General features: G+C 31.1%; 1 protein-coding gene and 1 long non-coding RNA gene across 2 annotated transcripts in view; both read left to right on the forward strand.

The window, feature by feature from the left end:
* Window positions 1-227: 227 nt before the first annotated feature.
* LOC127724946 (organic anion transporter 3-like) overlaps window positions 228-14,585 on the forward strand; it is a 124,609-nt gene continuing 110,251 nt past the window's right edge. The window contains exon 1 of the mRNA XM_052231948.1: window positions 228-296. Coding sequence (XP_052087908.1) covers window positions 276-296 — 21 coding nt within the window. The 5' untranslated portion in view covers window positions 228-275. The remainder of the gene's footprint in view (window positions 297-14,585) is intronic.
* On the forward strand, window positions 11,965-13,773 carry LOC127724789 (uncharacterized). Its single transcript, XR_007992693.1, has 2 exons — window positions 11,965-12,133; window positions 13,423-13,773. It is a non-coding gene; the product is annotated as an uncharacterized LOC127724789 (long non-coding RNA).

Below are 14,585 nucleotides of genomic sequence, written 5' to 3' on the forward strand. Positions count from 1 at the left end.
TCAATGAATATTTAGAAGAAACTATAGACAATATTGGAGGACTTGGACCCTTTCAATGGATACTAATACTTCTTCTATTTGGAAGCAAAATATCACATAATTGGAGTAATTTGATGATGGCATTTGGTGCGGCTGTTCCGAATTGGCGGTGTGACCTGACTACATTAGATGGCCTGAATTTTACTAAATCAGATAATATTTCAGACTTGAAAATATGCGAATTTAAAGATAGTTATAATTCTGTACTGTGTAAAAGGAGGCTTTATGATCCCGGTATGAACACTGTTGTTTCAGAGGTATGCTACTTAGACTTGGTATGGAAGAACGATCCTTTTTAAATCAAAGTTAATGTTTAGTTCATATATACTGTATTAAGCAGTTTCAGCAGTTGTATAAATAAGATATAACCGAGAGGGGGAACAAGCAGATTGTTACCTAGGCGAATCCAGGTTAACAATGTTTTCCGATGGGTTGAAAATCTGCTCTACTAATAATTAAATATTAGTTAATATTAGTCTTGGTGAATTATATTCAAGCTGACTACGGGATTTTCTCATTGCTGAAGGCCGTACGATTGGCTATTATTGCTAACACCCACTTCATTTGAATTTTTGTGGATAGTTGTCTCATTGGCAATCATAACCACGTCTCCTTTTTATATGAATCTTGTTATATAACAAATATAAACGCGATCAAAACATTGCAAAATAAAGTTTCTAAAGTTTTTTAAAAATGACATCTGATATTTGGTTCTATTTCTGTTTTGTCTTCCAAATGTTTTTATTTCTATAGCTTTCTAAGTTTTCTGCACTTGGGCGTATCTAATGATTCTTTTAGAAACACTTTCTAAGGGCTCTTGAATTACATTTTTTTTTATATTAACCAAATCTGGGGTTTCTTTCACATGTTTTCTTCAAGTCCGTTCCTGATTATACTATACACAAGGTAATTCGCGAGTGCACCTTTGAACATCATTCGGTATTTCCAATGTTATGACACTTTTTGTATTCGGTTTTGGTCAAATTCATTCAGCATTTGACTAAACAAGTGAGCGCAAATACAAATTGGGGTCTGCTCTAACAATAGAATACTTCATTTCTTTGACAAATTTGTGACGAAAGAAAGAAGCTTTTCAGAGTCAGTTGGGAGGCAGGAGAGAATTGTTTTTTTACTTAGTGATGCATAGCATATGCTATTTCATTATTGAAGGCCGTACGATGGGCTATTATTGCTTAAACCCACTTCATTTGAATTTTAGTGGATAGTTGTCTCATTGGCAATCATAACCACGTCTCCTTTTTATATGAATCTTGTTATATAACAAATAAAAACGCGATCAAAACATTGTAAAATAAAGTTTCTAAAGTTATTTCGAAATGCCATCTGATATTTTGTTCTATTTCTGTTCTGTCTTTTAAATGCTTTTATTTCTATAGCTTTCTAAGTTTTCTGAGGCAGGAGAGAATTGTTTTTTTTACTTAGCCATGCATATCATATGCTACAGCTATATTTTTGAAGTCACTACTACATGTCCGGATGTGTACATACATAGAGCATAATACAAGTGTATTTTCATTATCTTCATTGATTTTCATTTGTTCTGAAATATCATAAATCTTGTACATTTGAGACCAAACTCTTTGACAACAAAACATCTGTAATTTCCTGATCGGAAGAACCAAAACTATCGTCAATCAACCTTTAAAAACAGTTATAAATGTGATTCATCAACATAAACATTCTTACCTTCCACAGTACTCAATGTTGCCAATTGTATTTGTTTAACGTCTCGAAATGTAGTAACAAGTGATTACAGCATTTCCTGGTAGGTAATTCAACCAGATTCATTGTTGTAGATCGATCAGGGAAAGCTTATTACTTTTCTGTCTGTAGCAAACAACTATTTAAAGGGGCATAAATAAAACGATTGCTGTAAGAGGTAATTTATCTCAGGGTTTATATGTAGTGAAACTTCTTTCCGCAATAGATCTCATGCATTTTGTCCATAACTGTCTCAACATCTGAAACAAGAAATAAATACGCATGTATAAAACTTCACAGACGAACATCCAATCAAACAGTAAATTTTTCAATAGTTACCTTTGCCGATTGTTATCAATACACATGATACATAAAATGAAAATGACTCTTTTCAAATTGTTTGCGTCTTAAGCACTTTTCTGGAATATCATCATAAAGAACGCTCAAAACTAAATAATTTGCAATCATAGATGTATAAATACTTGTGAAGCTATATGACCAAAAGAAACCACAACAGAACAGCTAAACCTATATAAAGTCGACTTTTTTAACCTGTTCGGAACTTTGGATCTTTAGTGCTCTTCAATTTCGTTTTTGATTTAACCCTGCAACTGATATCTGAGTGACACTGATTAGTTTCATTTAGACCAAATGCGTTTCTGGCGTACCAATGTGTAAGCCTGGTATCTTTGATGATTTTTTGTAATTTTTGTAATAGTTGCTCTTTTATTTCCTAGATTATTAAGGACAAATTTCAGATATATAATGTTACAAATCATGTCAGGGGTTCTATTTATTTATTTCAGTGGGACTTGGTATGCGATAAGAGTTGGGTTCCATCCACCATTACAACATTACAAATGGGAGGTTTGATAGCTGGCGGATTTGTTTCTGGTCACGTTGCAGACGCTATTGGACGTAAACGTACATACGTTTGTGCATTGTTTGCAATTATATCACTTAACACTGCGGCTGCTTTTCCATCCACGTGGGAAATATTTGCAGTATTAAGATTTTTTATTGGTTTTGGGTGTGGATTTACTACCTCTTTGAATTTCACCTTTGTTATCGAGTTCACACCACGACAATCAAGAGCTATGCTTAGATTTTTACCATGTAGAGAACTGTTTGGATTGCTTTATGCATGTCTTTGTTGGTGGCTGCATGATTGGCGATACATCCAGATAGGCATTGCTCTCACGGTTTTTCCATATTTTATAGGTATTATTTGGTGAGTTAAGCGTATGCTTTCAATATAAAGTACTCATGAAAGGAAAACATTGTGTGATTGAAATAATATATATGTTCTACAAAATGTACACATGCAAGTAATTGATGTTGATGAGATAGTTCCTCTCGCATAATTTAGAAAAGACCTATATTTCTATGTTGTGTTTTGTATACTGTTATTTATGATCGTTTTTCGTTTTTAAACATGGCATCATCAGTACGTTTAGATTTATGAGTTTAGATATCCCTTTGATATATTTCGTCTCTTGTCTATAGAGTTTGTGTCTAGCTACATTACAAAACATATTGATTCGTTTTGTCCTGATATATCAGCCGTTATTCCATTATTGTTATGATTTGCCATAATTTAATAGTACTGCTGACAACATCGTTCTCAATCCTAAATGTTCACGAAATCATATTTTGACACGGTCATATTCCTTTCATGGGAAAAATATCTCTTTTCTGCAATGCAGGGTGAAATTAAGAATTACAATGTTCCCAGGTGTATTCCATGTTTTATTGAGGTAATATCTAACTTAAATTATGTATATTTGGTAAGTCTTGACGTCGAAAAAACTGGTAATTTGACAAAAAATATAAATATTTTGGTTTGCGATCATTTTTTGTCGTAAACGTTTTTTTATATAATTTCTGTCTAATCTATATAAAAAAAGAGAAATGAGAAACACTTATGAACCACATCAACAAACGACAACTACTGAACATCAGATGCCTGACTTAGGACAGGTGCAAACAATTGCAGCGGGTTTAAACGTTTTAATGTAACCAAACCCTCACCCTTATCTGAATCAATAGTGTAACATCACAACATAAAAAGACACACTATAAAATATCAATTGAAATGGCTTAACTCAATCAAAAGACATATTAACACCAGTGAACATACACTGAACAAATAAATTTGATCTATGATACAATGTAAATACAAAATAGATAAACTAAGGGAAGAATAATTAAAGTTACATGTTATACCGCTGTGAAATGTTAAACAATTTAAGAAAAACTAATTTGTTTTATTTTTTTAAAATAGTTATTGTTTTCCAACGTAAATATTTACAAACTATAATTTTAGCCATCTCTCATAAATGTTTCTCTGTCTGACTCATACATGAACAATATTTTAAAGGTTTGTACCAGAAAGCTTTAGATGGTTGGTGACACATTGGAAAATTCAGAAAGCATACGATGTGATTAAAACAATAGCAAGCATGAATAATAAAGAGCCACCAGATTATGACAAATTTCACGCAGAAGTGATACAAGTAGAAGATTTGGTATCTGAAGAGAAGAAATATAGTATTCTAGACCTATTAGATAATCCTCGACTTTTAAAGATAACACTTTTGTTAATGGTTGCTTGGTAAGTGTACACACTTCTAATATTATGATTGACTTCAGTGTTAAAAATTCATGTATAAGTTTCTAGATAGAAATTGTCCATGTATTTTCAATGAACTCTAAAATTTTGTTAAATCTTCCTCGTCATCTATCCATTTTTTGGCATCTAAGAATTATTATCAAGAATGTCAAAAACAAAATATTATCTGCCGTCAATATCATGTTAACAAATAATGTTTTGTTTCATTTGATGCAGAAAAGCCCCCTCCCCAAACTAATAAATAAACAGAAAAAAGAAAAGAAGCTTTAATTCAAAAATAAAATACACAATAAATTTATTAACATTGTCTTGCAAAATACAAAAAGAAAAAAATGCAGCTATTTATGTCTTTATTGACCATAATCGTAAACAAATCATGGAAAAATATTTTTTATTCCATAAGTTTGTAGTATAATCATTTAATGCGAACTAATTTGTTATTTTTATCTATTATTCGATTCCTGGATTATGTTCTGTAAACAGGTTTAAACCTATTTTCACTGTTCATCTCTTGAACGTTTTTATCAGTTTTTGGTTTTTCAAATAGTTTGACTTGGTACATCATTTTAAAAGTGACATTTATTGTCAAAATACACATCTGGGACAGTAAAGGAGATGCCGTTAATTTATCACAGGTAGTATTGTTTTAATATTTGATACATTCGCTAATATTTTTCGTAGGTTCAGCGGTGGATACGGAACATATGGTATCTTTTTTGGAGTTCAACAGCTTGAAGGGAATATTTACATAAATTTGATTCTTCTGAACGCCATAGGTTTATTTCAAGTAACTGGATGGTATTTTGCTAACTGGTAAGAAATTATCAAAATATCATCCGGAATGGTTGGAAAAGGGCACGCTTTCGGTGATAATGAACGAATTCCCGAATGCACCACTTTGCATTCGGACGGCATACATGGTCCGGGTACACAGTTATCGTCCTTTGATTTTCGTTGTCCACGAATATAGTCCCTAGTGTGGACAGTGTGTTACTTGTCGATTTTTTTTATACCCCTTCCAAATTTATTTCTCCATGTTTTATGACTCAAAAAGTAAGTAGGGGGGTGAAATGACACTGTAAAAAAATTTGGGTCATGAATTTTAAAGTAAAGTAGTGATTTGGTCCAGCTGAAAAATGTTAAAAATTAGCACTTCGGAAGCTGTCAAAAGATTTGAAGACCCCCTTAACATGAAAATGTCCATATTTTGAGTTAGAGCCGATGAAGTTTTCTATAATTTTGATATAATTTGTCCCAAAAGTAGTACAACACACTGTAAAAATATTATTTAGAAAGCGCAGGTGGGATTTTTTTAATTTTCATTTGTTGTCTAAAAGAAATGCACTACGAAATAACTGTGTATTCGGACTAAGAGGTGAAATCAGGAAATATAGAATCTGTACTTTGGCAACTTCCCTGAATGATTTGATGGTGTCAATTTATCAAATAGCATAAAACTAAAGGATTTAAACTTTTATTTGATAGAATTTCTGCAAAAATAACCAATTTTGGCATTTTATGGTCAAAATAAGCATTTCATAGCTTTTTCAATTTTGATGCATAAGTGGCATTCTGACTTTCTATCTGACAGGTTTTTATGTGTCAATATTTGTGTTTCTATGCTTCAATCCAGTTGTATTACTCATTTGTGAACTCTGAATCTACAGAAAAGAAGATTATCTCGGACAATATGTGCAAAATGTGTTGTATCTATGATCCTCGTCTAACGCCCTGTTTGGATCAAGTTAAATGTGAGGAGCTTGGAACATAAAAGTTGAAGTCTATTATAAAGACCTCACTAAATTTGTATAAAAAGAACTTAACAATGTCTTTTGTACCTGTTTTATGCCACATAATATCTTTCTTTTCTTCTGTAGGATAGCAAGTGGTTCAAATATAAGCCTGTTGAGACTAAAATTGCATGCATGTTTTTCACTAAAAAGTGAAAAATCTTTGTATCAGACCATACTGTCTGCAAAAAAAGTTGAATGCAAGAGTCTTTTTGTGCTCAGATTTATTGTATCATGTCACCTGAGTATAGAAATGATAGAAAAGACACAAAATTTGATTTCCTATAGCTTCAATATGCATTTGTAAATGTAAATATGTGATACGGCCTAAATTGACCCTAAATTATTTTCAGTCTTACTTGGCCTAAGACCCTTTTAAACTAATGTGATATGTTATTTGTCAGTTTTCTTTCCATTTAAAGTATATTAAATACATATGTTAGGATTATTTATAACCAAAAAGCTTTACAAATTTAAAATTGCTGGAAAATATTACATCTTCATGTAAGGCCCCCCTTCATTGGAAAACCTCCCTTTTTAGCCACAGGCTCATATAAATTTGACTTTTTAATAATTATGATAAGTCTGATAAATCAAATGAGTACTCTATTGCTTTTAATACATAATATATTATATATTAAGGCATTTCAAAAGTATTGTTTTGCAATATTTTAATTTTTAAGCCCCAAATGTTGATAGTTGAAAATTTTCAATTTTAACGTCTAAATTTTACACGCAAAGTTGAATGTAGAATTAGTCATGTTGTCTATAACATATATCTTATTGCCATGAAACTTTGTAAGCAGTCTTATAATTTAATAAGCTTTGGTCATACCAAGTTTCATTAAGATTGGTAAACTTTTTCTACCCTATTAGGTCCGGGTACACAGTTATCGTCCTTTGATTTTCGTTGTCCACGAATATAGTCCCTAGTGTGGACAGTGTGTTACTTGTCGATTTTTTTTATACCCCTTCCAAATTTATTTCTCCATGTTTTATGACTCAAATAGTAAGAAGGGGGGTGAAATGACACTGTAAAAAAATTTGGGTCATGAATTTTAAAGTAAAGTAGTGATTTGGTCCAGCTGAAAAATGTTAAAAATTAGCACTTCGGAAGCTGTCAAAAGATTTGAAGACCCCCTTAACATGAAAATGTCCATATTTTGAGTTAGAGCCGATGAAGTTTTCTATAGTTTTGATATAATTTGTCCCAAAAGTAGTACAACACACTGTAAAAATATTATTGAGAAAGCGCAGGTGGGATTTTTTTAATTTTCATTTATTGTCTAAAAGAAATGCACTACGAAATAACTGTGTACTCGGACCACATACATACGTACTGCGCATACAGTCCTTTGCTGGCTTTTTATGCATATATAATATGAACATGATAAAGATATAAAAATTCAAATAAAAACTTTGTTGTGCGTCCGATGCACTGTTCTGATTAATTTCCCATAGAAACTCTCGAAACCAAATATTTGAAAGCAAAGGATGTATATGAACCGAAATATGTGTAGAACAGTATGACCAAAAGGGACCGTAAATATTAACCTATAATTCATTATATTATTTTCTGTATTCTATTTAAACCATCCACTGATTCATAGCAATTTTGTTTTTCATCAGTATACTCCACTGACTAAACTTCTCTTCATAACAAAATATCATAGCAGCAATTACTATAAATAACAAATAAGTCTGGTTATGATATCTATGGTTTTTTTTGTTCTTTGCAATTTACTTACGAAGCATGTTAAGCCGATTTTAAGGTGGATTTCACATAGAAATATATTTTCAAACTATTAAAAAAATAATATTTAATTATGTTTTGAATTGTTCTCATTAGTTTCGAAAGAAAATTGTGAGGTTGAACAATTCGACCTTTGCCTAAAAAATATAATTTATTCATAGTATCAATTCCTTAGAGTTAGTCATCATTATGTTATATCTTTTATATGCTCAGCATTGGAAGAAGATGGACGACTTCAATGTTTTATATTATTGGTGGATGCTCTGGGATTATCGTAGGCATATTACAAGCCTTAGGTAGTGTAAAATTATTTGAATTTTCCTTTAAATATAAAAACTAAACAGGTGAATAATACATAAAAAAGGACAATATGATAACCCTAAATTTTGTACAGTACAACATATCAACACCCGATCTTTTCGAAAAAAAAATAGACCTTAAAAAAAAACAAAAGACAACACAAGATTTAGATTGCCTTGGCGCAGGTTCAGAATGAGGAGGGGATAAACCAGCTGTTCGCAAACGAATCTCATATTTACCAATTAAATCTAGACATGATTATATTAAAGAAAAATACACAATTAAAAAATGACCAAAATTAAGCAGAATGACCACTACCATGAAAACAAAAATGTTGAAAATGAAGGTCAAGTTGAAGTTGACGTGAACAAATATATCAATTTACACTTGTGCGTAACCAAAACAATCAAACTACTAGATTTGTAATTGTGAGCAATTACGGATGGCACCCTCATATCCCCCCCCCCCCCAATTGCTAGGGTAACGGCAGCCATTTTGAAAATTCCAAAGTCAAAGTGCGCATCTACACATGCCAATTAACATTTTAATAAAGTTTCAATAAGTTTGGAGTATTTTGAAATTTTGGACATTTTTGCTGTTTCCATGGTAACGGCGGCCATTTTGAAAATTCCATACCCCTAAATAAATAAATCTGCACATGCTGGTTAACATTATTGTATAGTTCCATTAACATTGGTTTATAAAATTCTGAAATATAAGCTGGACAAAAAAGTGGAAGAAAAAAAAAACATGTAATAAGAAAAAAAGAAACGTACAATAACAATATGTCACCCCAACTCCGATGAGGGTGCCATAATAAGTGAAAACATAGTAATACGCTACTTATTTTTCTTTCCAAACAAAAGCGTTAATGTAAAAAATTATTTTGCATAACGGAAATTTACTTCATGTTTTTATATTACAGACATAGAAAATAAGGAAACATTCGTAATAGTTTTTGCACTTCCCTCAAAAGCATTTGTGACTGCCGGCTGGGTATCTGTCATGCTGATATCGGCTGAAATATATCCAACTGTAGTAAGGTAAAACTGATTCAATGTTAGATGTGATAACACTTAGATGTGGATAATATTCAATGATGGTGACCCAAACAAAACAAAAACAAACGGTATTAACTACCTTATTACACTTAAACAAGTCTATAACTCATCTATAATCCGATATATTTTCTACGAAATGCGTTAAACAAATGACTGAAATGCCGTGAACTAAATTCCACAATGAGAACTACAACTTTAAAATACTAATGGGTCTGCCTTATGCTCCAAAAAAAATCTTTGTCAAAATTATCAACATGTTTTTCAGAAGCAATCGAAACCGGGCTTCAAATTTACGCTACATGTAGGACGAAAGATGACCATAGCCGAAAACCTACAGAATTGGTGACCGTGAACTCGTTGCGAAACAGATTTGTTTAATTTAATTTGCAACTCCCTGTAATCGCAATTAGCAGAAAAATCAATTGAAAAGTAACATTTTTTTTTTTGTTTAATTAAAACATATTTAACAAAATTGTAAGACAAAGAATTTTATTTCTAAAGTAGTGCCAGCACTTCTACAATTAATAATTAGATGGCGTCATTAATAAACTTATACCATAATGTTTTATTATATAGTATCAAATACTTCATGCATCATGTGCCGATATTTTTACTGGTTTTCTTTTATAAAGATACTTTAGAGTAGAGCGTTCTCTGTGGATTACATATATTTCATAATAACCGATTTTGCATTCAAGACGTTCTACTTAAAGTTTATTACGCGCTAATTACATGCAACAAATCGCGATATAAACAAGCTGGCGGAAATATACCGTATTAGATCTACACGAATTTGACGAAGTGTCAACAATGTGGCTGAAATATTTGGTACTATTTTATCATTTATATTGAGGAATATATGTTCAATAGCTCTTTTACAAGATACCATATTTTTTTAGAAACATTGGTTGCGGTTTGCTTAGTGCAACATCTGGGATTGGGATAATGGTAGCACCAATTGTGAATTTTGCTGTAGGTGGTATTTAACATTTTGCATTATCATTATCAATGAGTTAAAGATGGTCACTACTCTTGTTTTTGACTATTTTTCAGATATTCAGAATCCTCAAGTTTTATCCATGAAGTGCCAATAAAAAAATTGCCCGCTAACCCCCTACTTTTCTTTTCATAATTTACATAAAGTATAAAAAGCAATTTTTGAAAATCCTATAAAATCCTTGTTTTTGTCATAGTTTTTGAAAGAAAAAAGGTGTCAATCATAAATGTATAAGAAATCTAAAGAGAATAATTTCCCGCCAAATTTTCAATTGATCATATTTCAAAAATAAAGACACAGAACTGTTTTATTCCTAACGTTTATGTCCCGTTATTGATATACTATCAATTTATAACAGTCAATTTAAAGGCTTGTTATTTTGAAACATAGGAGCGAACATCCTTAAATGAATTTTATTATGAATTTTGAACTATATTTAGTTACAGTATCTATATGCAGTTTACATCCTATCTTCCACTGACACATATTGTATATTGACAAGCGCAGTGGGTCAAAGGATACATTTATGTTGCATTATGATATTACCGAAACTTGACAGTAAGTTTATGAAAAGTATGGGAAACGTGCATGAAAATTAAAGTCTTAAGCCTTCAATGTTTCTGTGTTCAAAATCAGAATATTGTACTTGATGTGTTTCTTTTGGATAAAATACTAAAATATAAAATATAAATATAATCAGAAAATAAACTTCAGATTGACGGTAAGCTCTACTGTTAAACACTTTTAAAGATTAAGAATAAATGTTTTAAAGAACTCTTTTCATTTGTGTTTATCAACAGTTCTGTCATCTTTTACAATTGAACTAACCACCAATTTAACCCTGTGCACCATTATTTATTTTCAAGATATTTAAGAAAAACTCTTTCACATTCCAGTGGATTTAATGCACCTTGTCAAGGTTTGAAAAGAGCTTCATGTATTAAAATTCTATCGAATTCATATTATCAATAAACTGTTATGAACTAAGATGTATTCGGCTATAGGTCAGTACGACGTAATATCCTACTTCATCTAGTGAGATTTTTTACCACCCAGGTCACTAACTCAAATATTTTTAGTCATTTTTATTTTGATTAAAGTGTCCCCAATGTATACAACGTAAATAGCATGTCAAAGTAATGATATACAATTGTTTCGCACTTTCACATTCTAATCAGAAAATGACATTTGAAAAGTGTGTGCGCATTTTGTGTAAAAATGCAAAGATGGATGATGGTTTATTGTCATTGCTTCTACATAATAGATATAACTTGAATTATGCTAAACCTTAATTAACATATATTATTATATGACACCGTGCAACCTGTACATATTGCTCTAGAAATGCATTTTTGTAAATTTCCTTTTTTTTTTTAACACTCAAATTGATTCTTTATTGCACATATTGCTGTTTTAACAATAAAACTTGGTGTACAGCATTCCATCAAGTCTCCCTGCTAAATTTACTACTAAATATCCAGGGAGAATATTCAGTAGAATTAACAATAAATAACATTGGTATAAATATCTGAATAAATAAATTACTGTTACAGACAGTCTTTATTAATACAAAATTTGTATATTATTTATATTTATAATAATATCTGTAATATTCCAATATCTATAATTACACAAGTTTGTCAGTATTTTTACGGAAATTATTATTTACTCCGGAATTGATTTTTTATACTATCTGTAATGTATCAGAAACGAAATGCGGTCAGTGACCTCGCACGTTTTTTTTTTCAATCTTTCAATTTTGAGAATACATAATTTTCAATCCTGGTGTTTGGATATATTATTTAATGTTTTGAAAATTTGGAATAATGATTCGAAAAGGTAAGTTGTTGTACTAATATAATTTTGTGTTTACAACTTAATTATTAAATAGATTCGTTATTGATTTGACCCAAATAAATATTGTGTCGTGACCTTTACCTATCAAATGTTTGTAAACATTTAAAACATTGGGTACATAGTACAGCACCAATATATTCAAAGATCACACACACGCCTACATATACCAATTCATCTGAATTATCCACAGGAACATACTTTGGTACATGCATACTTTTGCAATTACAACATTGTACAATGAATGTACAACATCACATGCCTATGCTTTTTTCTACATGTATGTTTAACAAAAATACTTTCTGTAGCTCTATTAATAATACCAGCTTAATTTTATAAAATTACATCAATTTCTGCTCAGAGTATAGAGCCCTTTTTTTAGTAAACTATTTGATACATACATTTCATACTGTTTTATTTTGTACTCATTTCTTCATATCAGAGGTGAATTATTAAGCTAGTCCAAACAATTATGAGTCTCAAATGATCAACCCAATCACTTTTCCTTGACACCTTCCTACGACGTAGGTAAATCTCACAGAAAAAGTAACTGAATTAGCCTTTTTTTGTAAATTTCGAAAATTTTACCTCAACAATGTGTCGCTGAATGGAATGTAGACCGTAGGCACGTTTTCACTTTGAACATAGAATTATGTTGTATTAACAACTCCTTCTATGAGAGCAACCATTTAACTTCAAAGGGGGTATGGTTTTTTGTCTGAGTCAGAAATTAGTTTTTTTTTTTAGTTTTTCGACGTTATCAATCAAATCATTTTTTTCAAAATTTAACACTTTAAGGTATGGGGAAAATCTGGATTCAGAATACTTTTTTTTTGTCATCTGCTTTTCATTTTTTTTCATCAAAATGGGGGTCAGAATATTTTTAAAGGAAAAAAACCATAACTCCCCCCCCCCACCCCCCCCCCCCCCCCCCCCCACCCCACCCAACCCTTTTGAAGTTAAATGGTCGTTTCCTAACTAAAACTTAAAAATATGTGGAGTACAGCAATGTGAGAAACCAACACATTGTATAGTATAGCGTAATCAAACATTTTCTAAGAAAAGAAAAGTGTCTTTATCAAAATGATGTTCGCCAGTCAGTCTGCGGAAGTTTGTTATAGGTTTACCACAGACATGAGACAAATATTTGTTTTTTATACATTTAGATGAGTTTCACGTAAACAGTTATTTTAGTATATCAATTGGTCTGTTACGCAATACTATCAATTGCAATCTCTTTAAATAGTCATGGCATTTATTTTCGCTTTTTTTAGAGCCAGACGATTCCTGGATTGCTATATCTAATGTTTGCCGGTTTTATGTTCTTATCGGCGTTCCTAGTTATTTTGTTACCAGAAACAAACAATACAGCTCTGAAGGACACAATTGACATTGATCCCAATAACTCTATATCGAAGAAAGTAAAAGATTCTTTTAATAAAACATTGCAAAAAGGTTATGAATATCTTAATTAGACAATACACAAATTGTTATTTCATTTGTTGCATAGAAATATTTGTTCTCAAGAAAGTGCATATTTTGTTTTAGATACATGTGTTCATAGTTTTTTACTTGTATTCTACATGTAACTCATGATTTACAGAGTTCAATAAAAGTTATAAGGATACGTTGTCAGAAATATCAGATACCACTCAGACCAACTCCAAATGAAATAGGAATCATTAATTGAAATAAATAGGCAATCCGCGATTTTACGGAAATATAAAGCAAGAAGTACACTCAGTCTGATAAAAAGCCTATAAAATTAAGGTGTTTGCAGATACATCCAAGTTAAACGGGAAGTGATATCAGAAGTCCTGCATCGTATAGCCGTTATACATATGTCATGATATTCAAGACCACAATAAGATATATTCGTGAACGTTATATATAGGGCGTAAAGAACATGCTCCAGTCTCGATGTGTATTGTTGTTATTTTCCAGTATATTGAGTATAACCTCGTGTTGATGGTATGTTATTTCATCATGATACTTATTTGAATCCACAGTTGGGGTTTTACATGTTTTAATTTTCAGATTATTGCGTCCAGCCTCTTTGAAGTCTTTTTCAATCCTACTTTTATTTTTCAAGTTTTCCAATAGAAATATAAAAAATTCCCTTTGAATTTCTGCTTGCTTGTATTTGTTTTGATCTAATAGTTATATGTATACCAGTTACGAAGGTTGCACCAATTCATATGCATTGAATACTTGACAAGGCCGATGAAAAGAATGCTATAGAATACATTCTTCTCGTCTTTATAAGTATGTCAGAACCCAGCGATAATAGGATTTTATCTATTTATCATAAAACTGTTTTTGTCATATATTGAATATTCATATACATTGATATATCAACTGAGACGATGCTGCATTAACGACTGCTTTTAATTTTCATTCATTCATTTCAAAACTATTATCGTCGAACAAAAATCGT

Source organism: Mytilus californianus, unplaced genomic scaffold (assembly GCF_021869535.1).
Source record: "Mytilus californianus isolate M0D057914Y unplaced genomic scaffold, xbMytCali1.0.p SCAF_14, whole genome shotgun sequence".
NCBI classification, from domain to species: domain Eukaryota; kingdom Metazoa; phylum Mollusca; class Bivalvia; order Mytilida; family Mytilidae; genus Mytilus; species Mytilus californianus.